We start from the raw sequence: 25,424 nt of genomic DNA, 5'->3' as shown, positions 1-25,424 counted from the left end.
ACATGCAGACAAACGGACAACAGTGGGAATTTATAGGTCTACAATTTTTTCAAATTGCAGCCCAACTACCGTAGTTGCTAGTTGGTTCGCGTGAAATTTTCCATGTTTTCTCCTAAATAGGAGCCAGTTTCTTAAAGTTCTGCCGACTTGGCAGATCGCCTATGTGTTGTTGCTTTATCCCATCACCCCAGTTCAATCCCTAACCTGAAAAAACTTACTTTATTTCCATTATGAAGCACCAGATTAATATAATGAATTATAAAATTTAAGACATTTTGTACAAAATTAAATAAAATTTCATGAAAATCATAAGGATTTTTTAAAATTTAAGAATAATAAATTGTTTGATATGTTTAACATTTGAATGATCTTAAAATTTTTAATATATTTTACTGAATTAAATTGTTGAATAAAAGCGCAAATACATTTATGAATTTATTTTTACAATATCATAAATAAAATTTTTATATTATTTTAATTACATTTAAGACAATGAAATTGTTTTAGCATACAATTACATATTATAATTGTATATTGTATATCTACTGTCTTGTATACTATCTAATTAGAATTCCATTTAGTTCTATTTAGGAATTCTAGTTAATTGAATCTATTGTATGACAATCAATAACAATTATTTATCATATGAATAATCATCTCACATTAACGAAACCATCATCTAAGAGAAGAACCAACCGAATAAAAAATATGAAAAATTCGCCCAGTGTTTAAGTTTACGTCACTACATTGTGTCTTCGAAAGAAAAGAAACGAAAAGAAAATACAAAACACGGTTTCCTCAAGATAGAAAACAATTCTTTTATACAAACATTATAAATAGTGAATATGTAAATTTTCTACTCATTAATGTGATTAGTGAATAGAAAGTTTCGATTAAATAATACGAATCTAAAAATCTAATTATTTGTGCTTTAAATTTTAAATTATTATGTATAATTTTAATTCATATTTTATGTATAAATGTCTAGCCTTATATTCTTCTTACAAGTCAATTTCCATGTTGTTGAGGGTGTTTTCCTTTATCGTCTTTTCAGTTTTGTAACTGACGAGTGAGATATGTTTTTACACTAGTCAAGAAGTTGGTGTGACGTAGTAACGCCCAACGTTCAGGTCCAGTTCCCTTTGACCTATGCAATTTTAGTGAACCCTCGGAAGCTACTCCTCCACGATAACTGCTCATAACTTCCAGTATATGGCATAAGCCTTGTCTCCAAAGGAAACGTATCAAGGAGAATGAGTTTATAACTTACATTCTTATTCTGATAATTTCATTAAATATTTTGTATCCCTTTCATGATTCTGTATATATTTATTATTATGGCATACACCCTTATCAAAAATAAGTGTCATGTGCTTGTTAACATTATATAAAAATCAAAAGAAATTAATCAGTTAATAAATTAGTATCGAAAAAAGTACAAAACGGAGTAAGATAGAGTAAGGTTCCCATAAACACTTTTAAAAACTCTCAAGTTAAAATTCCATTTTATTAGTTTTTCTTCATAAATCTAGATACGTGTAGCCTATATATATCCAGTCAAAACTCACGAAATCCTTATCATTTACTCACGAAATCCTTATCACAGGAAGGGTAAACAGACCATTTCCTCCTGACTTCACATTTACAAGGCCTCAAAATGTGGTTACAAGTTATTCATTTTATTATTTAGAATGTATAATACAATTTTAAATGCTTTTTAAAATATATATATTGAAGCACCTTAAAAAAGATAAGCGGCCAAGACTTTTTTTGACGTCTGAGAGGCCCTGAATTTTTAAAGAGATCATGAAAACTTTTAATCCTTTAAAATAATTATTTACACTTTACCAAAAGTTGGAATTAACTCACAACATTTAATATTTAATAATTTATGAATTTATATAAGTAAAATCGTGAAATGTAAGTCAAATTTATATTAATTAAATTAAGAAGGTTGTTAATTAAAGAGTAATATGCCCAATGGGTTATTTCCTATATCTAAGGTAAACTACATAATTTGACTTCATATACGAGATAAAAGTACAATTTTGCTTTGTATATGGGAATTCTTCATTTTGTATTCATACTTTGTCTTCATACGTTACTTATGAGTGAATAATTGAATACGTTATAAAAGCCTTGAATTCTTTCACATTTCTAATTTGTTTACATCATTTTTGTTTGATAATATAATATAATAATTTCTAATCATATAAGATTTAATTTGGATAATTACAGCTTCCTGAAGGCATTCTATTTTAAGGCTCTATGAATTAAAAACTAGGGATAAAACATTTAAATCGTAAAATTGTATTGCTCCAATTTAAATTTATATAGCATTAATTTGATGGCAATAATTAAAATTACTGGAATGAATATTCCAATTAATTAGATTATTAATATGCAAATAATTCTTAATTTTAATAAGAGAAAAAATGAAATTATTGCAGTTTAAATCAAAATTGTATTAGTAATCAAGAAAAGTATTTCTATCTTCATGTTATATTTTTATAGATCACAAATTGTTTGTCTTCACCACAGATTGGTCCTTTGATACAACTGATCAGTTTAGTTAAATTTTACTTCATGCAGGTTTATTAGTGTTGCTAACTTACCATTCTTCCCTTACATTAGCCTCAATGCTTTTGCTGACAAAAGTGAATGAATGACCTTCACGCCTTGGCTGACCCTTAACCCCATTAGGAGTTGATACTCCAAATGTGCTTCATCAATCTCACCAATGTCACACCTCGTCCCTCTGCAGGGGCGTCAGGGAAACAAATGTAGCAATTGCCTTCGATTCCTATATTTTTTAATACACTAGTTATTAATTACTTTAGAACATCTCACAGGTAAGTGAGCTCCTTAACCTACTAGATTGTTGGTAATTATGTTTTTATCCTATCGGTCTCTTTGATAAACTGTATATATTGGTGCAACTGGCATGCATAATACTTTTTATTTTTTTTATTTTTAAATCAATAAACTAAGGCGAATATATTGACTTCAATTAAATTTTATCTAATTCCTGTCAATCCATTGTCTAGAAATGTCTAGCTATAAAACCTCCGCTTAACACAGCAAACTTCAAAGGGATGCATGAAGATAGATGGTTAGTTTCTACTCACGCACAAATACAAACTCACGAACTTCTGTAACATGTCAAGGTAAACAACTCTTTTTATGTTATTCTTCAATAAAAAAAAAAAAAACCACACAAAAACACTGTAATCAACAAAAGATGATAGCCACTCATAATGGATATAGTTGTTTTAATAATAATTTTTAAGTTTATTTACAAAATAAATATTTATAAAGCAATTTAAAAGTAACGTCATATTTATTTTGTTTTACCGAAACCAGAGACAATAGTACGGATTAATATAAATACGTTTGTTTTGTCTGCAATAATTATATTTATTTATTTTATAGTTATTCTAAGTCATGGATCTTCGTAATTGTAGATAGAATGGAACTAGTTTGATATGCCACCTCTCTATTCAGATTTGGATTACAGAAGTGTAGTTTCTGTTTAGACTAAATTTTGGGAGGAAGAACAGAGTGATCCCCAGAATTTAATAAACTAAATTTTCGGTTCTCGGAAAACATGATAACGGGTGAAAACATGATAACGGGTAAAAAATTAAAATTTATAGCATTTGAAGAGGGTGAGGCTCATATTTATGACTTTTTCGGCTCGTGTCTCACTTTATCTCCTGAAAATAACCTTAATTAAGATGATGGTTCGGGAATGGATCCAATTTGTAAAAGGAAGAAGAGGAAAATCGCTTCCACACAAGTTTTGTTTTATGTCAATTATTGTATATTTTGAAACGATTTAAAAATGACCTATTTTTAAAAAATTCCTATTAAGTCAAGTTCCTGTGACCTATCATCAAGTTTGTAATAACGTAAATAAAGTAAATCCGCTTCATCATAATGTAAACAGGTTCGTCAAGAAGAGGCAGCGACTTACATATTACCTTTGTTTGAAAAACTAAACCATCTATAAAAATATAAAGTGCCACAATTTTTACAAATATCAACAGATTTTTCATAATTTTGGCAAATTTCGAAATAAAATAAACTCAATTTTTATTTCCTAAATAAGTAAATAAATAAAAAACGTTATTCATTTAATTATGTATGATAATCATAATAGTAACTGTAATATGTGGTAAATAGCAGACATTTGTAGGCCTTTATAACATTATTTTTCTATATACAGTAGATTTAAAAATACTGTATTCTATGGCGGCTGGTACGAATTTGTAGTGGTGGGCTGCAGCAATAAAGATATGGGAAAAAATCAATATGGACTGAAAAATTTATATCATTAATGAAACTAAATTATATACTGATTTACTTATGATAAATAAATTAATAAAAATTTAAGAATAGAGATAATAAAACAAGAAATTTCATTTTATACCGGAGGACCAGCATCCTTGCAGCCTTCTGTTCTAATTAAAAGATCCTTTGCGGTTATAGAATATCTATTTAGCTTATAAATACTTTAAAATATGAATTAATTTCAAAAATATTTTCACAAAGCCATTTAATACTGTATTAAAGCTAAAAACAAATTAAAATTTCGAATAAGTATTTATCTAATTATTTTTAAGCGTAAAATTTTATATTAAGGTGTAAGAGGCCTACCTTAACATGGACTCTCTCCTCCCTTTTAATATATTTTTCTGAATAATTTCAACGAATACTTTTATATTTATAGTTATAAATCTTAAATGAGGCATTTTACAAATGTATACTTGTTATGTATGCTTTAAGTGAGTGTGTGTATATATATTTACAAGTCTGCAATAACTTTAGAGGACAATTCAAAGGTACCATACAAAACAAACACCGAAGCGATGCACTTGTGCATATAACATCTTGTCTCGAATGGAAGAAAATTATATTTAAATTTAATTGGCATCTTCATAAATCGTATTCTATAAGTGATGTATAGTTAAGTGAACCTTTCGCCTAGATAAGGTAACTTTCGAATAATCTATTTAGATATATTATATATAGTCGACCTACTTGGACCCGTGATAGACGTGAAAAATCACTTTTAGTACCCTCAGGGGGGAACCCTAGAATTACCACTAGTTATTCAATATAATTTTTATTTTTTCTGTCGCAGATGCTGCAATAACAATTACTAAAATATAGTTCTATATCGTTATCATTCTGGTATTATAATTATATTATTTCCTTCTAAACTTCGATCGAAATCCTAAAACGTATAAATTATAATACAAATTGCTCTTCCGTATAAATTTCTGATTAATTCTTATATTATTCTTGTAAGTTTGACTTTTCATAATTCGTACGTGATCATAACAAGTATCTAAATATGTTGAAAAATACTTTTTATGACAATGTAAACACAAGCCTACACCTACTAAAATTAGAAAAACATGAATTATTGCTACTATGCGGGTATGGATCATGACCAAAATTTATTTTTAAAATCTATTTTTAGAGTTTAGAGAAGGCCTTTCTCGTTTGTAGAAAAATTGATTTTAGATGTTACTTAATAAATAATTTTAAAAATTGAAAAATAAACGAGTTAAAACTTCTGAGTTAAAGCGATGCTAAGGTGACGATATATAATGTACTGATAACACCTTGCTACTAAATATATTAATAAAAATCCTAAGAAAAGCATTGTGAATATTAATTGTTTAATTATACTAAATTTTTTAAACTTTTGTCAAATTACAATTTGCTGTAATAATTATAGGATATATATAATTTATATGCTAAAAAATATATATACATTAATAATAGGAATTATATAGAATACAGTTTTATATATATATATATTTAATATTTTATCATTGAATTAATAATTTCTGAAATTATATGAATTTTCAACTAAAATTTTTATTGCTAAAACATTTTAATGTAACCATCATGGACATCATGGTGTTATTCACGACATTTCGTGGTATGCAATGGTAGTTTTAGTTTGTGCGTAGCTTTAGGCCAGTTTGGAATCACATATTTCTTTTATGTAACATATACTAAAGTCCATATCACATGATACTAGATAATATCAAGGCTTCTAGTCCAGGATCCCAGCTAGTAGGTTATTTGATAGATATTTGTGCATGTCTAAGATGTTTCTAAGGCGAAAGGCACTCACAAATAGGCAATCTAGACAAGAACAGTTGAAGAAGAGAGTTTCCCAATGTGGTGAGTAGTCACACATATGTAGTACGCAACTCGTTCAGCGAATGGTCTCACTAAACGAGTTGATATAACGCTATATTTACACACACATAATTCGAGACTAAACACCCTGATCACTAGAAATAGTCAAGGGGTCGTTGAAAAAATTTATTTTATTATAGTATATTAATTTTTAATATAATTTTATTTATCTTTATTTTTATTCCGTATCAGTATAATAAGCGTTCGGTGAATTAAATTAGTTTTGCAAAGGGATTGACAAGCAAAAAACATTGGGAATATTGTAAACTAATAAAGACTGAGATATTAAACTTAATGCATTTCTTCTATACTTGGAAAATGCATCCAATCTAATGCATCACATTCAATGTTGTATGTACAGTACTGTACATACAACATTGGAGCAGTAGTGTAACCAAGGAAGCCCCGGGTTCTCGTTACATTAATGTATGATTCATCGTGTAGGCCTACATAGCTTCTACATATTCACTTGTTGCAATTATACATGTATATATACACATAACTTACAGTCCAAGGGCCCTGCGCCCTCTTAGCTCTCTAAATAAATAAATAAACGAAGGATACAGGATAAAGATTTGAATGTGATAAACTCTCTTACACACGTACAGTACATACAATACCGTTTATTCTTCATCCATAGCGCTAGTGACTATGTCCACAGTGATGTAGGGATAAATGTAGTACTGAATGTTCTAATTCGGGCCTTTCTGGTATGGGTTATAGTTACGCTACGTCATTCAACACAAATGCATCCCTTCAAGGTGTCTGTTGAACTAGGAGTTTCTTTTATATAAAAATTAATTACATGCCATTACCATTTTGTTTTTACGTAATTATATCATAATTTTTACGTCTCTATCAATTAATTTTAATTATTTTCTAGATGTACAAATTATATTATCAATTTTATAATGTTTTTATTTTTATAAAATATATTTTTTTATTGTCTTTATTACCTGATTTTCCTTACATTAAAAAATATTATTCTGTGCATGAAATAGCATCAATGCTAAATTAAGGCCACTACTATTGATAATAGGCAGAAACTATCATTAGTATTAATTTGAGAATCTAATTTTTGTAGATTTTTTTTCTTATAAATTAAAATTAATCATAGAGGAGAAACTTATATAAATGAGTTTTTCTTAATATAGATAGATAATTTTATTTCCATATATTCTGTCATAAGCTCTATTAATAGCTTCCACGATCGCTTTAATCTTGATATAATTACGAACTTAATTAAAGTAATTTCGCTATGTTGCTTCTGATAGCACACCAGAAAATGTGTTCCTATCACAAGATTACAGGCTGGACCAAAAGCCAGTTAATCGTATTTGTTTTTGTGTTTCGAGTAAACTTGCGAATATGAAACACATCTTGCGTGTTTCCTTTACAGTTGATTACAAAATAAAACAGAAATGTACTTCTTATTTACGCTTTACTAATGGATAACCGATTTTTGGATTGACCTGCAAATTATATTATTTTTGTATTTTGAATTCCAAATAAATAGCCTCAGTAATGCTAATTACTCGTAATTTACTAGATGAATATTCATAAATGTATATTTTACATCAGTTAAATCAGTATAGATTACTCAATAATAAAAAAAAAAGTAATTGAGTCTCCAGTCCTCGAGCTCGGATTCCCGAAGTTAAAGGGGCTAAATAAAAATAATTGTATAGAAGAGACACATTTGAGAGTCCCGGAATTAATGTATAGCTTCATTAAAAACATACTCATAGTTTTAAATATTTGATGCAAGTAGTTTAGATATAGTTTAGCCATGTTAAAAGGAGAACGAAGGAAAGAACTGCGCGAATGATCACGGAGAGAGTGATGCGTAGAAGAAAACCAAGAACAAAGTCAAGAGAAGACAGTAATTAGAAAGTGAAAGAAGGAGGAGGAAACTGGGAGGAGATAGAGGATGAGTAGTGGAAGGATGAAATAAGAAGTTCATCAATTTGACGCGGTAGCAGAAGTTAGAAGCTAAGAATATGATAAAGTTCGGACAGATATTAAAAGACATGCCCTTAATGAATTACACTAATAAGGATATAATATCACCGATAAAAGGATGAAAAATGAAAAATGATTCCGATCAAATGATAAATTTTCTATTAACCTAAAAGTATTCGATTGCAACTTATTCATCACGAGAAACGTTATTAACGTGGATTCTATGACAAGATTATTATGTATGATTATCAGTAACAGATCATCATCTAATTCAATTGATGTTATAATTTAAATCTTAAAAAATTTATCATTAGTAATGATAAATTATGAGTTTATTATTCTGATTTGATTGGATTGAATGTTTTAATATGTTCACACATCAAGTGTAAAAAATTAATATTTAAAAATTAAAAAAAATTAATTAAATCAAAAGATATAAGAGGAGAATTAACTAACTGCTTATAAACTATAAGAAATTTACATTTTTCATTTTAAATTATTTCTTATAGGTATATATAGAGTGATCCATAAGTCTGCAACTATAGGAGTTATGTTGATCTTTGTTTATTTTATTTTTTTAAAGTAAAGCATGGCGCTGAGTAAGGAGGAAAGAATTCAAGTTATTTCGATGGTGGGTACTTGAAATCGCCAAGAGTTTAACAGGTTCCATCCAGATTTGCCACCAATCACATGGATGCAACCTGTTAAACTCTTTGGTAACTCCATCCTGACTGCTGGTTCCACCACCGATATAACTTGAGTTCTTTCCCCTTTACTCAGTGCTACGCTCTACCTGTGAAAGAATAAACAAAGATCAATATAAATCCTGTAGTGTCAGAGTTAATATAATTCCCAGTTTAAAGGAAAATATATCAACTGTATTCGTATATGATAGAAATAAAGATAAATAGTACACATGTTTTGGCGGATTCAAGAGCAAAAGGGAGCAAATCTTGGGGAGGGCGATTTTTAACTCGTTATTACTTTCATTGTCATATAGAATTATTTTCAATTTATTTTAAACCAATTCAGAAACATCAAGGCTATAGAAACTAAAATAACTTCAATCAAAAGCTGTAGACAATTCACTCTTTTGTTTTCGAAATATTTTGAATTACATTTTTATTAAAAAAATATAATAATTTAATTAATTCACAAATAAAGAAAACTTATTTTTTTAAAATATAAATTATTTTTAATTTAAGAGACAGTTTATAAGAAAAATGCAGTTCCAATCACTATGAATCATTGTTTCGAGTGAGTCATCGAACAAAAGACAGCGTAAAAAAACAAGTCGATGACATCATTTGATCTTTCTTAGGACAGATTGAAAGATTAGATTCAGTCTTTGGATCGAATTCTTTCACGTTGACTACCTTCTATAAACGAGTATATTGTTGTAGATAAAAAGTCAAGTCTGTTGCGAAAATACCTGAAGATTTAACCTTCAATTTTGAAAATAACCTTCAAGTTTTAGTGTATAAAAAAATATAAAATACTGTATTTCAGGTTTTTACTTTCAATATTTCAAGTTTTGCTGTTTAGATGTAGAAAACCACAACACTAGAATAAAGAAAAGTTATTTTAACAATGCTTGTAAATTAAATTTAGATCTTCGATTATTCCGCCTTATTGGATTGTATTAGAGACAACGCAACACAACGGCGGGTTTTATAGAAAATTGGCCATATTTAGGTGTTAGACACGTAATGAAACCTGGAAAACTCACGTTACTAGCCTGAATTCGCTAACTACCAGTATTCAGTATAGTTCTATCCATTCGGAGACGGGGGTTCAGCCTTATTGATTAAGCATTGATTTAAGCTTAACCTAAATTAGTCTGGTATTTAATATAAAAAATTTAAAATGTAAAATAACAACAAATAATTATTTAAAATATCAATAAAATTAAAGATCCAATAAACGTATTACTGCTAGTACAAGATGGCATCAAAAATCAGTTAACTGACCTTATGAGATATATTTAAATTAACTATATTTCGGTTAACCCGTATATAATAAATATATATTTGGAATAATTTAAACGAATACTTCATTATATTTAAAGTATTTAAAACATATTTAATGTAATTAAATTGTAATTTATATTTTTCGAAACGTTTTTCCAGGTATTAAAGCGTTCTGTTGAAGTTGTGGATGGTGTGAACGTGTCGCTTCGTCTCTGGGATACTTTTGGAGATCATGACAAAGATCGAAGATTTGCTTATGGCAGGTGAGAAATTTACATAAAATAAAAGATTCATTAAATTTTATTAAACATTTTACTATAGTAAAATATTGCAATTCTAAAAGATCAATAAACATAATAAATCACTGATAAGTTCTTTTAATAAATGAATGCAAAGAGATGATGTCTATTTGAATGTTTGCTAAAATCTTATTGTATTCTTCTTTATTTTACCTCCTAAACAGGCCCTATGATAGAAGGAAGTCAGCAGAATATTAGGCTCGAGTCTCATATTTACGGGAACCTCAAAAACACTTGTTTATTCTATTGCATGTTTTATTAATGTAAAATCATAATACAATTTTAAAAATACTGCTTTATTTTTTAAGGTGTGGGGTTAGGAAGGACACTCGGAATTAAAAAAAAATAGCCTGGGTCTCTTTTGTCTCTGAGAATGTATATAGACCTATCTACTGTATAAAAAGTATCAATAGATGTTAGTTTTCTTCATATTCTTTTGCATTAGAGTCACAAAGAGACATTTTTCATTGTATTTTGGCTCCTTAGTAAAGTAGTCTTCGTTATTTCACAATAGAAATCTAAAATTCGGAAACAACAAACAATATTTTACATGCGAATGTCACGGAAAGTTCGGTATAAATCGTAAAGCATTTTTGTTGTTAAACTAAATATGGAAAGGCCTGTGAACTTAAAACAAAAACAAAAATCAATTTAACAAATCGAGAAGTTCTTTCCTGCAGAAATCAATCAAGAATAAATCTATTTAAACTTTTAATACATATATCACATACTTTTCTTAAATTTTGGATTATAATAACCAATGATAATTTCAAACCTCTACAAAATAACATAAATTAGTCAAAAAAATTTATAGAAAGGTTTTCTATTTCTGTCCGAACATACATGAAAGACTGTCGACCGATCTAAGCAGAAAAGGATGCAGTCTGGTATGCCTGTTCAACCGTATTGTAGGATCTAGTCGAGATGATACAGTATGGCTACGGAAATTTAGTGCTTGCAAGACAGTGTTAAATTTAAAACAAAAACGGGGGAATAAATGAAGAATTTTGAAAAATAAAATTTAAGTTTTGTGTACTTTATACTTCTAAAAATCAATTGAAGTCAAATTCCTTACGACGTAGATGCTGACCACAAGAAGAATCCTTGCGGTCGAGCCTAGACGCATTTGTCCCTCCCGGTTTGTTTTATTCTTTATTTTTTCCCTTCTTTTTCTAATAATATTTTATAAAGCGAGGATATTTTGTAAGAATAAGTTTATATTCTACTCGTTGCAGTGAAGTAACTGTAAGTCCGTAAGCGATGAACTAGTCCCGTTTAATTTTTAAAATCCCATTCAAGAACTATTATTCGGAAGATTCCACGTTTTCTACGGTAGTTGGAGTTTTCATTTGTTTTTAATAGGTATTAGTAGGAACAAAACTATTTAAAGAACACGATTTTACTGATTCAATCTGTTTATTAGTTGATGTAAATTGTATATGCTTTGCACCCTGAGACAAAGGTGAAAAGCGTGTCTCCTGCCTGTGGTTGCTCTTGGTTTATTTATGTTTATTAATGTAGTCTATATTTTCAGTTTTTTCCATCCCAAGCGCACTAATAGAGTCTCTTAATCATACCCATCATGGGAATAGTCGGAAATGAGGGACGGGCCTGACATATCCGAGACAGAGCACCCCTACAAAATTTCTTGGTTTTTCGATCTCCTGGTTCGATCCCGGGTTACCCAGAGGTGTAGGCTGACACCTTACCTGTCTCGGTCGGCCGTCAGTCTAATTATTACAATATTAATCAGGCAAATTTTGATTTCAGATCTGATGTGGTGCTGCTGTGTTTTTCTGTTACCAATCCCTTGTCTTTACGTAATTGCAAAGTGATATGGTACCCAGAAATTCGCCAGTTTTGTCCCAATACGCCCATTGTATTGGTTGGATGTAAAAATGATCTTCGATTTATGTATCGAGAAGAAGAATTTCTTCGTTTATGTCGAGAAAGGAGTCCGTTTTTTAGGTACGTTCATAATTATTAATGCTTGGTGAATTTTTATTTTTCCTGTTTTTTCGAAATTTAATTTTATACTAAAAAATATAAATATAATAATTATATTTAATTACGTATTTTTAAAACATTTACGATTAAATTTAAATATTTATTAATTAACAATAATTTAAAAATAATGTTTATAATTTTAAAAGCTGTAAATATTATAAGTTATTTTTAGTATTTAAGGTTGTATAAGAAACAATTACAATATTTAATTAAGTGTAATTAAATACTATAATTAATCAGTTTCTATTTATAATGAAACTAAAATGACTTTTAAAAAGAATATGCCAAATTTTATTCGTTCTTAAGACGATTGTGGAAAAATTAAAGAATTTGAAAGTTGTAAAAACGCTCACTATGGTTTACTACGGCCATAAATAATTAAAATGTATATAAATTACATGTGAAATTTGATTTATGAATTATATCTATTAATGGACATGAATCTCAATGCGGATAAATGAATATCTGCATTACGAGCCTTAGTACATATATTCTTGTTATTGTTCTTAATTATTACTTATTAAGTAGTAATTAAGTAGCAATTTTGAACAAACCCTACGGCGTACATGAATATGTCTACCAGTGGCCGATAAAACCGCTGAACATTGGTAGTTGGTCGCAGGTTTGCGCATCACCACTGAAGAAAACCTGGAAAATTCCAGGTTTTCTTCAGTGTCTAACATCTATATTGTGGCCAATTTCCCGTAGAAAGTCTTCCCGAAAGGCACATCCTTAGTAGAGTTGTGTTGCCTTGTTCTAACAACTATATATGAAATGGTATATAGACGTACAGTAAATATAGATGAAGACCGTATAAGAGCATGAATCATATCAAACGTGTGATTTATGCTCGTAAAATTTTGTTGTTTCTCATTAAGTAATATTAAAAGCTTTAAATGAATAGAAATTTAATTTTCAAATTTATAATTTTATCATTAGTATTTATAAGAATTTTCTCATAACTTTCAGACCTCTTAAAGAATCGGACATAGTTCCTTCAGTGCAAGGAAGAGAAATTGCTAAAGAGATAGGCGCTCCTTATTACGAAGCCAGTGTACTGACTAAATACGGAGTTAGTGAAGTGTTTGAAAATGTTATTCGTGCTGCACTGTTATCTCGGAGACAACAGCGATTTTGGATGACCAATTTAAAACATGTCCGTTATCCATTACTTCAGGTAAGCCACATTCAAAATTTTTATATCAGTTGAACAAACTTTATCACTAAATTAAGAAATATAAACGAGCAATTATTTATTAAGTTAAAAGTAAGACTTCTCAGAGATCAAGAGAGGCTTGCACCATTTACCTATTTGAGGCCCAGAATATTGAAAAATATAAATAAAACAACATTAAACAATTGCATTATGATATTTAAATAATAAAATTTAATAAAAATAAGGTTTTTTTCAATATATAAGGAATGTAATGGAATGAATCATTTGTAACAACTATTTATGAGGACTCATAACTGTGGGCCTGACCAAATGGCTCTGATATCCATCACGATAGGGCCCAATAAGAGGAAATTCAGGAATTTTTCACTTATTTTGTAAACAATAGTTAAAATTTAGCAAATAAAACTGAAGAAAAGTGGATAACTCTACAATGGTTCTGTTATGAGGATACATTATCTGATTCGGTATTAATAATAATTTAGTAGAGAAATATATCCACAATTTAAAAAATAAAATAAACAGTTTTGAAATGGTTTAACACTCATGTATAACACAAAATACAGTCTAGACATTAATCGATAAAGAACAAAAATAACTTACATTCTTGTTGATGTTCTGGATTAAAATAAATTTTAGATTTCAAAGCCACTACTAGATTATACAGATTTTTGACTTGAAAATCAATCTTGGTTGGATGCTATTTGTACCAAATATCGATTGTATTTTCACGGAACTCTATCAGGATATACTAAATATACACAAATTATGTTGATTTATATTTAGTCATAAAGTGAAGCAATGTTAAGCATTTTGCACAATTTACTAAGAAATTTTTTTACTTGGGTCATTATATAAATACGGTTATTAACTTCTAGGAGAAACCATAGAATTGAAGTTCTTAGAAGAGAAATATATCTTTCATTTTAGGTGACTATTTATTATATAGATAAGATACATAGTGATTTAAATTTCGGTTTAAATTATGTAGTATCTATCAAGATTTTACTCAGTAATTTAATAAATTTTTATAAATAATCATACAAAAATAATTGGGTTTATAATATATAAACGATTCGAGAAATAACGTAAAATTAAAAATCAGTCATTTACATTATTATATATGTATGTACTTATGTATAAAGATCCCAAAATTGTTTAGTTTGTTTGCTAAGTAGCAAACAAATTAAACAATACTTTTTGGAATTATTTTGGCTGTAGAATAATGAATAAAATTTGTATTGGTTATAAATTAATAGAGAAAATAGTATTTCCCCCTATTAACTCTTTCCCCTGTGGACACTAAGAGGGACACTATCGATATCCATCATAGATTTGTCATGAAGGCAATCTGGTAGTGAGGGATGGTGCCTAATACATTCGAGACAAACCATCCATGAAAAATTCCTGGGGTTCTTTCGACTGCCAGATTTGAATCCGTGTTCCCAGAACGATAGGCTGACGCTTTAATCGTCGTAGAGGAACTGCTGTATTGCTTTTATATATGGAACTATATTGTAAGCTTCGTGCATTCTATAATCAACATAATTCCACATATTCATAATTGTTCATACATTCCAAAAAAATTGAAGTTTTATTATTACAAATAAAAATTCATTGTGAATAGATTTGAATTTGATAGCCGATGATTTCGGTTGCAATCCAATAATAAGTTTTATCTCGTCTAATCTTTAGTATGGTGACATAGATAAAGAAAAAGCGTATAAATAAATTGATACACATTATAACCTTTGAAATTACAAAATTTCCTTTTACTTTTCTTATTTTTACCGTTATAAGATGGGGTAGAAAATATTTATTAGCATTTAAATTTTTAATATGTTTATAAAATTAACAAAATAATTATATAGGTTATCTGACAATTTAATTTTTTTATTTCTTCTTTTCACTAGTGATAAAAAATAAAAGTACAGTTTTAGAAATAATCGAACCGTATGGAAACTAATCAACAGAAATTCAGTATTATTTTAAATATTTCGCATTAATATTATTAAATTATATCTAACGCTCATTTAAAATATAAAAACCAAATAAAATGTAACCTGAAATAGAATTAAAGTAATGAAATTTTAAAACTGTGATGATTAAATTTTAAAAGAGCTCTTTGAAACTCATCAGATATTTTCTAAATATTAACTTACATTTGAACTATTTCGTATGTCGTGTTCCTCCCACCATTGTCCGAACAGACAGAAACACTGAGCATTGGTACCAATTGGTCGTGGGTTCGCGTTTCACTAATGAGCCGGTCGAGTGGAATTATTCGGGTTTTCTTCATGTGTCTAACACCTAAATAGGTGTCAGTTTCTGATAGAAGATTCTCTCGAAAAACATCTTTCTCTTGGCAGATCGCCCAAGTGTTGTATTGCTTTATATCATCAATCCAATCCTTGTCGTGTTCTGTGAATAATCATTAAGCGTATACGATTTTATTTCTTTATTGTAGTGATTTCAGTGTTTTATCAGTAAATAACGATCTTGTATTATGAACACTTATAACCGTAGATATTATCCTTAAATAATGGTCTTATACAGTATTATTTGAGGATAAAATCTTACAATATATGCTCACATTACAATAAGGATAGTAAACATACTTAGCTTTAAAAATGTTTAGATCTCGAATAAGGATATTTAGAGAAATTAAACGAATATCCTTTAATTAGAATAAATGTAAAAAAGCAGCTGATTGAAAAAAAATGATCAAGTGATAAACCGAAAGGATGATTGAAAAAAGACAGATAGTGATAAACGGAAATCGTATGATACGATACGTGCCAGGTGATTTCTTCGACATGCCACTTTGGGCACGCGTGTCACAAGTTTGCCACCCCTGTTCTAGTCACATTAACATATTAATTTCTAGATGTGTAGCGATTTTATGAACACTGTACGTTCTCCGTTAGCTGTTATTGTTATTCATTAAAAAAAATATTTTGTAACAGTAACATTATTTAGTTGAAGATATTTTTATGATAAACTAATTTGATTTCTTCAAATTTTTCTGTAAATGACAACAAACATTTGAATGCATCAAACAGCATATTAAACCAGAGGCATATGCAGATATTATTGTTTGGAGGAGCATCGAAAATGAGTTTTGTGCATAAATTCTTAAGATAAACCTAAGATATTTATAATTATAAAAGACTAAGCTAAAGGAGAGAATATAGTCTTTTGTCTGCAAGTCTCCCTTCTGAGCATATTTGAGGCACTTTTACGCGTAGAAAATACAAGACCTACTTTGTTTTGGTACAGTACTCGCAATTGATTCTCTAAAATACACAAATATGCTTGTCTATATCCGGTCTTAATTCAACATTCTTACTTAATCTAATACTAGATTGGATTCTATACTTTTGTACAATATCAAATATCCTACGATTATAATCTAAACGACACTTGATATTATATTTTATCAAGTATTGTCTACCTTACACAAATTTATATAAAAGATGATTCATATCTCATGCACATCTAGTATTTCACATAACCTTACTTTAACAAGTAACAATTACTTTAACAGTTACTTTAACAAGTAACAATAATACGAATTAATTAAAATATTAATTAATTTTGACGCTCTTTACATTTTTCTTTGTGATTAAAATAAACACATAGAGAGAATAGAAGAGTAAAATTGCAAAGAATAGTTGTTAAAAAAAAAAAATTAAAAACGATAATCTGAATATAATAATCATCAAAATAGCCTAATACATAGGATATTTCATAAGTCTGGAATCATAAGATGTTGATTTTTGTTTATTCTTTTGCAGGCAAAGCGTGGAGCTGAGAAAGGAGGAAAAAATTCAAGTTATTTCGATGGCAGGAACCAGCAGTCAAGTTGCCGAAGAGTTTAACAGGATACATCTAAACCGCTGCATATGATTGATGAGCGATCTAAATGGAGCTTGTTAAATTCTTGGACACTTATGGCTGATTAGGAGTCCCAACATCGAAATAACTTGAATTTTTTTTTCCTTCCTCAGGTCCATATTTTACCTGTAAAAGAATACAATATAAGTTCTAAGATTATAGACGTATGAGATACCATGTATAAAACATGAAAATGATTATAGTTGATTTATATTAAGAAAAGCTAATTTTTATGCTAATGGTGTTATTTTTATATTTTAATTTAATTAATGAATTAAAATTCAAATTTCTGAATATTTGGTTTTTTTTATTTTGATATGAAAGTTCTTAAAGATTCTGTTTTAATTTCTTGTTTTTCCATCAAGAGAAAAAGATTTTAGATAATTATTATTTTGAAATTCGTTTATATTACCTAAACATAACCAATATAATCTATTTCATTTGTAGTCACCGTTCTGTCCTCCAAAGCCAGTTCGTTTGAAAGTAACAGTGCCACCTTCCCATTATTCCGAAGAGATGCTCTCTTTATTCTTAAATCAATGGTGCTATGATGCTATGTTTTTGGTTGGAAAGAAAGAAATTTGTGTTCATAGAGTCGTGTTAGCTGCAGCATCCGAATTTTTCTTTAATTTTTTTACAACGGATCATCAATCTCCGACACCTGCTGATTCAGCCATAGAACTGGTAAGACAGAAAATTAAATTCCTTTTCATTACTAAATTGACATTATTTAATAAGTACAGTATAAAAGACTTTCGTAATTTACTTATCAATTTGTTACAGTGTAGTTCTGAGAGTGCAGGAAGTTCTGCCAACACAGAGATCACTGTATTAAGTAATAGTTTGGAAACAATGGAAGTAACAGAACAAGATGATTACCATCGACCATTCCAGATACTTTATCATAGTAAAGAAATAGAAAGAAGAGATTCGTCTGGAGACGTAACGGTTATAACTGTAATGAAGAATATTTGTTCAGATATTCTTCATCAATGTTTGAGGTATTTTTTAAAATTTATTTATTTTATATGGAATACATACCATACAAATTATTTATTTTTTGTTAGAAGTCAATTCGGCAAAATATTTTATATTTTAAATTATGATAAATTCAGTCTATTAGTGTTAGGCCTATATTTTATATTAATTCTCTTATAGGTATAAATTCATTTCCGGATAATGAAACCGGAAATCTGAAACCTAATTATGCTCATAATAATGCACGAATATAAATTAACATACATAATTAAATTAATTTGTATTTTATTTTTAACTTTTTTATATTTAATACTAATAAATTTATATATTTAAAAATATATTTAATACCATTTCAGGTTTCTGTACTGTGGAAAGAGCGATAATTGTACACAAAGAAGTTTTTCAGATTTAAAGGAAGGCTCTACAATCTTAGAAATTTCAGAACTGAAGGTAATAATATTAAAAGACAATTATGTATTTAAATATTTTTTACTAATTAAATTAATTAATTGTAAATCTTGTAATCTATGACAAATCATTTAATCTTTATCTACCTAAAACAATATCAATTAATTTAATTTTCATAACTTAATTATGAGATCCTATTCAATTCTTTGAAGTTTATGAATTATTTTCTGAATATTATTTGCGTATCCTGTATTAATTCAGTAGTAATGATCAATTTGTTTTCTAGATTCTAATATTTTTAATGGATAAATGGACAGTGGATTTCTTAGGAGGAACTGATCCTGAGAAATATTTATTTAATTCAAGTTTTAATATTTATTTCAAATATTTATACCTCGTTTTATTCTTTTGCAATACCTTTTACATTACGTAATGAATATAGAGTAATCACGAAATCCTTAAAAATAAGACGAAATCGATGAGTATTGAGGTAAAGTTAAAATGACAATTGGCATCAACGTCTAGTTTCATCAATAGCATCTTTTAACTTTGATGTTGGGCGCATCACTTAGACACTGATGGGCGCTGACAGAGTGAAGGATGGAGAATGCATAAGGAAGGATCCATAGAAACTAGGGACTGTTTAGTGTTTATTGACGACAAAAAACGGCGTGTGATAGACGTTTACTATACTACTTGACATTGAATATTTGTGTGGTATTTTTCGTCATCTTAATCGAAAAAATCAATTACAATCAAACCTGTTTTTATGCGGGGGATAGGAACCGCATAAAAGAAAATGTATAAAAAAAATCGCGCGAAACTTTACGAGTGGCTATAAAAAATAGTTTTCGCAACACAATTAAAAAAATATTTTTTTTATGCGGCGAATAGGGACCGCATAAAAAAAGTCTCACGTAGAAAATAACTCGAAACCGTACGAAATAACTAGGAATTGCTTTTTTAACTCCTTGGGCCTTTTTCTGCAACACCTAATGGGGAAAAAATCCTCTAAGAATTTTAATTTTTATATTAATTAATTATTTCCACTTAAATACGAATCTAACATTAAAAAGTTAAAAATAATCGTTAAATAATGATTTTATTTGATAAATATAGCTGCAGGAAGTGTTATTTCATTTAACAAGGCGTGAAATTTCACACCTGCAGTCTAAAGCTGGAGGGAAGCTAACTTACCGCATCTGTTCAAATATAACATAATATTTATGGTTTTTATGCTATTAAAATAAGAGGGAACCGAAATAAACGTATGAGAAAAAAATTTTACTGAATAAAAAATGAAAAAACCTGCTGATGTCATAGAAAACAACCAATAGAGTTTTTAAAAATTTTACAGGAGTCAATTATGTTCCAATTTGATTGAAATTTTCATATACGGCACAAAAAAAAAATCGCACAAAACAAATCGCACAGAAAAAGACCGCACAAAAACAGGTTTGACTGTATACGCGTAGCCTAAACGTAAAACAATCATTATATGATAGAGGGAATTCGAAATCAGAACCTTCCTATTAATAGACTATTACCTTATCATGTGGTCATTTCGACTATTAATAAATAAATGATTGTAAATTAGATAAGTAAAATTGCAAGTAATTTTTCACATAAAATTGAATCTACTCGTCTCAATCGGATTATTAAAATTCTTATATAAAATTTAAACGGCAAAATTTTATAAATAAATACCTATGGATTATTATTAATGGAATAAGTTTTATAAACTTATTTAATTAAATATTCTGTTTTACAGGAAATTTTAGCGGTGTCAGGAGACGATAATTACGATCTTGACGAAGAATCATGCCAAAAATATATTGAAAGAATGCAAGAAAGAATGCATATTCTATGTTTGAATACGGGTTTATTTTCTGGTAAGTCTATCTTAAATACAATAGATTATTTTGAGAGATTTAGAATTAATTTAAATCTTACCTTTCCATTTAATATACTGGTTTCGAAAAATATTTTACAACTTCAAAATGATTTTGAAGTTTCGAAATATATCACGTCAGACATAAAATAATGACAAAAAATATATAGTTTAAAAATTTCTTAAAATAACGTTTATAGCAGAAAAGAGGAATTGTTTGATACTCTTTGTATGTGTATAAAGACTTTGTTCAATCAGTATATTTTATCTCCTAGTCCACCAAGGAACCATAGGGACACTCATAGCGATTTTAACATAGTTATGTCACGATTTATTGTTTCTGTATATTTTCAATAGATCATTGAGAGTGCTATTAGTCCATTTTTTTTTCTTGTTAGTTAAGGTTGTCCGAGGTCTTCCTCTGTTAGAACCTAGATCTGCTTAGAACCTCATTTAAGACACTAAGACTTGTATAAGGATGCTATCTGCTACTTTAACGTGATCAAACCTTATTAATTGTTATTAAGATATTTATTTTTCCAGAAAGACGGAAAATATATGTAACTTATATAGTCTTAGTAGTCAGGAATTTCATTTCTATAATTTGAATGTTTATAGAGCGGATAGTTCTGAAAAATTACTCCTTTATTCCAAACACTCCATCAAATAAATGCTCTTTATTGATGTTATTTACAAGATAATGATAATCTTTATTTCCTTGAAACTAAATTAGTCATCTTCTAAATCATTTTAAAGGTAAAATCTGAATTCAATTAGGCTCAAGATCAGTTTTTAGTCCATTAATCTTGAGCTTAATTAACTTGAAATTTACAAGTGAATCCGTTCTAGCATTACAAGTGAAGCTATTTATATCATAATGTATATTTTTGCATCAATTTAAGGTCATTTTAAACTTTGTCATTATAAAATAATGTAGAAGTAATATCAAACTAATATAAGTGTCCAACAAATCGAATGTATTTCAAACATGTGCAATGTTCACATATAACATGAACAGTCAATAAATGCTTATCCTAAAAATTAATAAGATAATCTGCAATTATTTACTAATATTAAATTATATATTTATTTTTAGATGTATTATTTCAACTTGAAGACGGAATAGTTCCAGCACACAAACCAATTTTAATTGCACGTTGTGATGTCATGGCTGCAATGTTCAGCGGAGACTTCTGCGAAAGCTCTGCAAAAATTGTATGTATTTCCAATTATGCTATTATAAATTTAATCTTCTCTGAAAAACTCATATTTCTTCAATAGCGCGCCCATTAAATTAAATATTTATAATGTACTATTTAATTTTAAACAGGTACCATTCCCAGGAGTCAGCAAAGAGTGTTTTAAACAGCTCTTGGTTTATTTGTATACCGATAATGTCGATACATCAGTATCTGCCACTAATTGTCTTCCGTTGTTAGAATTAGCTAATCGTCTTTGTCTCCCTCATTTGGTAGCGGCTGTAGAAGAAAGAGTTGTTTCCGAATTGATTGAAATGTGCCAAAAAGGAATAAATACTACAGAACTTACCCTAAAATTGTTAGAACAGTGCCAAGTATGTCACATAATTTTAATTATTTATAATTTCAAAATTTTCATACAAAACTCTCGCTTTATTGACATTTTCTTTTGTTATTATGGGATTCATTTATTTGGATGGCCAGGTGAACCGCATTAGAGTTCCGGTTCCAAGTCTTCAGTTATGTGAGTAGCAACATAAGTCTTCAGTTAGGCCTATGTGTCTCTCAAAACGTCCATATTATTCGATTATTAGTTGTGAGTTAACTGAAAAACATTCAGTTGTAAGTGTTTTTACCAATTGTCATTCTTGACACAAATGTATTGAGAATGAGTGGTAAAAACTGATTCAGTGATGCTATTTGATGAACAAGTTTACACCATATGATACATTCATCACGTTCATGTTGCTACCATTATAACTCAAGACTATGTAGTCTAAGTGCTAAAAATTTTCATGGAGAAACTGATCCAGATGAGTCGCACCGTGTTTTTCTCCTTCAACCGTCCTAAATTGTGGCTCTGGCCTAATCCATGAAAGACATAATTAAGAAGGTCTTTATAACTACATAGTAAAAAAATAAAAAAGTGAAAAAAAGATGAGTTTATATAAAATTTATTAATAAATATATCACAATGTCTACAGTTTATTCTGAATTTAATATTAATATTTCTAAATTGCAGATTCATAATGCTGACCAACTTGCAGAATGGTGTTTGCATGATATCGCTATTAACTACAACTCTGTTTGCTTGAACAACATGAAACTTTTACGTAATTTACATCCGGAAAATCAAGCATATCTAAACAAAAATCGTTGGCCTCCTATATGGTAATTAAATGTAGCATTGAACAATATTTTATTAAATTGATGATGATTTGTGACGCGTGTTCAACGTTCTTTTATTTGCAGACATAATTGTTTCATTCTTTCATCTAAGAGGTTCTTAACGGGAACCGTCTATAAGAATTATAAACCCCTTGAGAAATTTTGAGATCGCCATAATCAGTTTAAGATTATGGTGAAAACCTTCCACTGGTTCTTCACTATAATCTCAAAATGATCATAGTAATCTCAGGAAGCCTATGGTAAAGATCCATAGGGGAGATTTCATAAGGACCTTTATTATGAATCTCGGATATGCCTCTCTCCACTTATGATGACCATTATTCTAAGTTATTCGAATTAATGCACATTTTATACATATATATTTCCATTAAAATATACGAAGAATGTAGAATAACGAGCTATTTTTAGAAACTGTATTGTAAAATTAATTTTGGAAAAGAAAAATCTTTTTTCTTAACATTTCTTCAGAAGACTATTGCCATTTTAATATCAGAAAAATGTTTGAAAATCTACACAGTATTATGTACTCTTGTTTACGATTTCACATAAAAATATATGTGACACAAACGCCAGTTAACCGACATATAAAAAACGTCAGTTGGCGTGGTTAACTGAATTTTTGCTACACTAGGCTATATATTTAAAAATTTATCTGATTTTATATTTATTTATTGCAGGTATACGAAGGAATATGAATATTACGAGCAATGTCTCAGGCAAAGACATTGGCAAGAAAAACCACCAAAACCTTCACGTCCTAAAAAAACGTCCTGCAGACAAATTATGGGATGTTTATGTTTTCGACCAAAAAGTAAATCATTTTCGAAAAGTGCAGTGTGTAATGCCTAATCCAATTGGAAGAAAAAGAATGTAAAACATGATTCCATTCTTCACAAGTTTATGGTATAATCATTACATCCAAATTGCACATCGAAAAACACTTTTATACAAGTATATTTTGAATTTTATGTTATAAATTTATATCTTTCAATGTGAAAAATTGTGATAATCTTATTCTTAAATTATACCTCAGTTGTATCTATCGTGCATATCTTATCCAATGTGTACCTGCTGGCAGGTAATTTTAAAACGAGTTAGAATTCCAGTTTTATAATTTTCTGCCTGTAAATGAGAAATTTTCGTGTTTATAAGTTGACGTGCTATTTTGTACTTTTATTAAATACATTTTTAATACAGTAGAAATAAAATTAAATACATTTTAATTAATGGATGTTACATTTGTTTATAAATAAATCACTAATTTGTTATTTCCATATCTGAATAATTGGATTAGATTGATGAGTTAAAGCTATAGAACAAAGGGCGCCTTCCGGAAGAACTTTCGATCAGAAACTGGCCCCTATTTTGGTGTAGGCGCGTGAATAAACTTGGAAAAATCTCCATGCGACCAGCCCGTTGGTCAGCTGCCACGAACTGCTTTCAAATAACCCGTTTCTTGGTGACTTTGCAATTCCCAACTGAAGAAACAATTCCAATCATCATATCTTTGTAATTTCGTACTAGCAGCAGGAGGATCCAATTTAGATTAAATATAAATAAAAAGGGTGGCCGAGCGGTCAAGGTTAGCAGCCTGCCGCCCTGGGGGACCCGGGATCGAATCCGGACAGATCGAAAAATCCCCAGGAATTTTTCGGGGGGTGGTTCGTCCGGATATGTCGGTCTCACCACCCGGCCGCCCATTGTGGGCCTGGCCGAACCCATAATGGGGTTGCTATAAGAGGCCCTCTTAGTGCCCATAGGGTGGAAAGAGTTACAAAAGAAAAGAAAAGCCCGTTGGTCAAACGCAAACCCATGACCGAACTATTAGTTACCTCTTCTCAGACCCTATCTCGTTGTCCTCTGTCACATACCTTAGTCGTAGGGCTTCACATTTACAGGGACCTCAAAATCATTTGGCTCTTTTCTACGAAGGACGACAATCGCACTCACATTATCTATTGATAAGTCATTTCGTATTTGGTTTAGGATTCGAATAATAAATTCCCAATGAGCAAGATAAAGCAACCAAGCATTTTGCATTTCATTCGTAATACTTCGCGTAACCTTGAGTTGATCAATGTCCAAATTTCTCTACGGACCACCCGGTTGGTAACCGTTGTTCTTGAGGCATCATCGATGTTCGATGGTTTGCAAAACTCTCATCCATCGGACTTAGTAGCGGGTGTTTTTTTTTCCACCTAACGCACTTAGTTTTATAATGTCAAGTTT

At 29.3% G+C, this 25,424-nt stretch overlaps 1 protein-coding gene across 5 annotated transcripts in view; it reads left to right on the top strand.

The window, feature by feature from the left end:
- The window catches only part of LOC136982642 (rho-related BTB domain-containing protein 1-like), a 52,045-nt gene extending 27,627 nt beyond the window's left edge, over nucleotides 1-24,418 (top strand). For all 5 annotated transcript variants that reach the window (XM_067279197.1, XM_067279198.1, XM_067279196.1 and 2 more), the window contains exons 3-13: nucleotides 10,314-10,417; nucleotides 12,224-12,421; nucleotides 13,430-13,637; nucleotides 17,979-18,215; nucleotides 18,315-18,532; nucleotides 18,866-18,959; nucleotides 20,689-20,809; nucleotides 21,905-22,023; nucleotides 22,139-22,381; nucleotides 23,029-23,177; nucleotides 23,873-24,418. In XM_067279197.1, the coding sequence (XP_067135298.1) occupies nucleotides 10,314-10,417; nucleotides 12,224-12,421; nucleotides 13,430-13,637; nucleotides 17,979-18,215; nucleotides 18,315-18,532; nucleotides 18,866-18,959; nucleotides 20,689-20,809; nucleotides 21,905-22,023; nucleotides 22,139-22,381; nucleotides 23,029-23,177; nucleotides 23,873-24,044 (1,863 nt within the window). In that variant the 3' untranslated portion in view covers nucleotides 24,045-24,418. The remainder of the gene's footprint in view (nucleotides 1-10,313; nucleotides 10,418-12,223; nucleotides 12,422-13,429; nucleotides 13,638-17,978; nucleotides 18,216-18,314; nucleotides 18,533-18,865; nucleotides 18,960-20,688; nucleotides 20,810-21,904; nucleotides 22,024-22,138; nucleotides 22,382-23,028; nucleotides 23,178-23,872) is intronic.
- The last annotated feature ends 1,006 nt before the right edge of the window (nucleotides 24,419-25,424 follow it).

Source organism: Centruroides vittatus, unplaced genomic scaffold (assembly GCF_030686945.1).
Source record: "Centruroides vittatus isolate TY-2023 unplaced genomic scaffold, ASM3068694v2 contig_858, whole genome shotgun sequence".
In the NCBI taxonomy this organism is placed as follows: Eukaryota; Metazoa; Arthropoda; class Arachnida; order Scorpiones; family Buthidae; genus Centruroides; species Centruroides vittatus.
The sequence above is the reverse complement of the archived record's forward strand: the minus strand, read 5'-3'. Positions and strand labels throughout refer to the sequence as shown.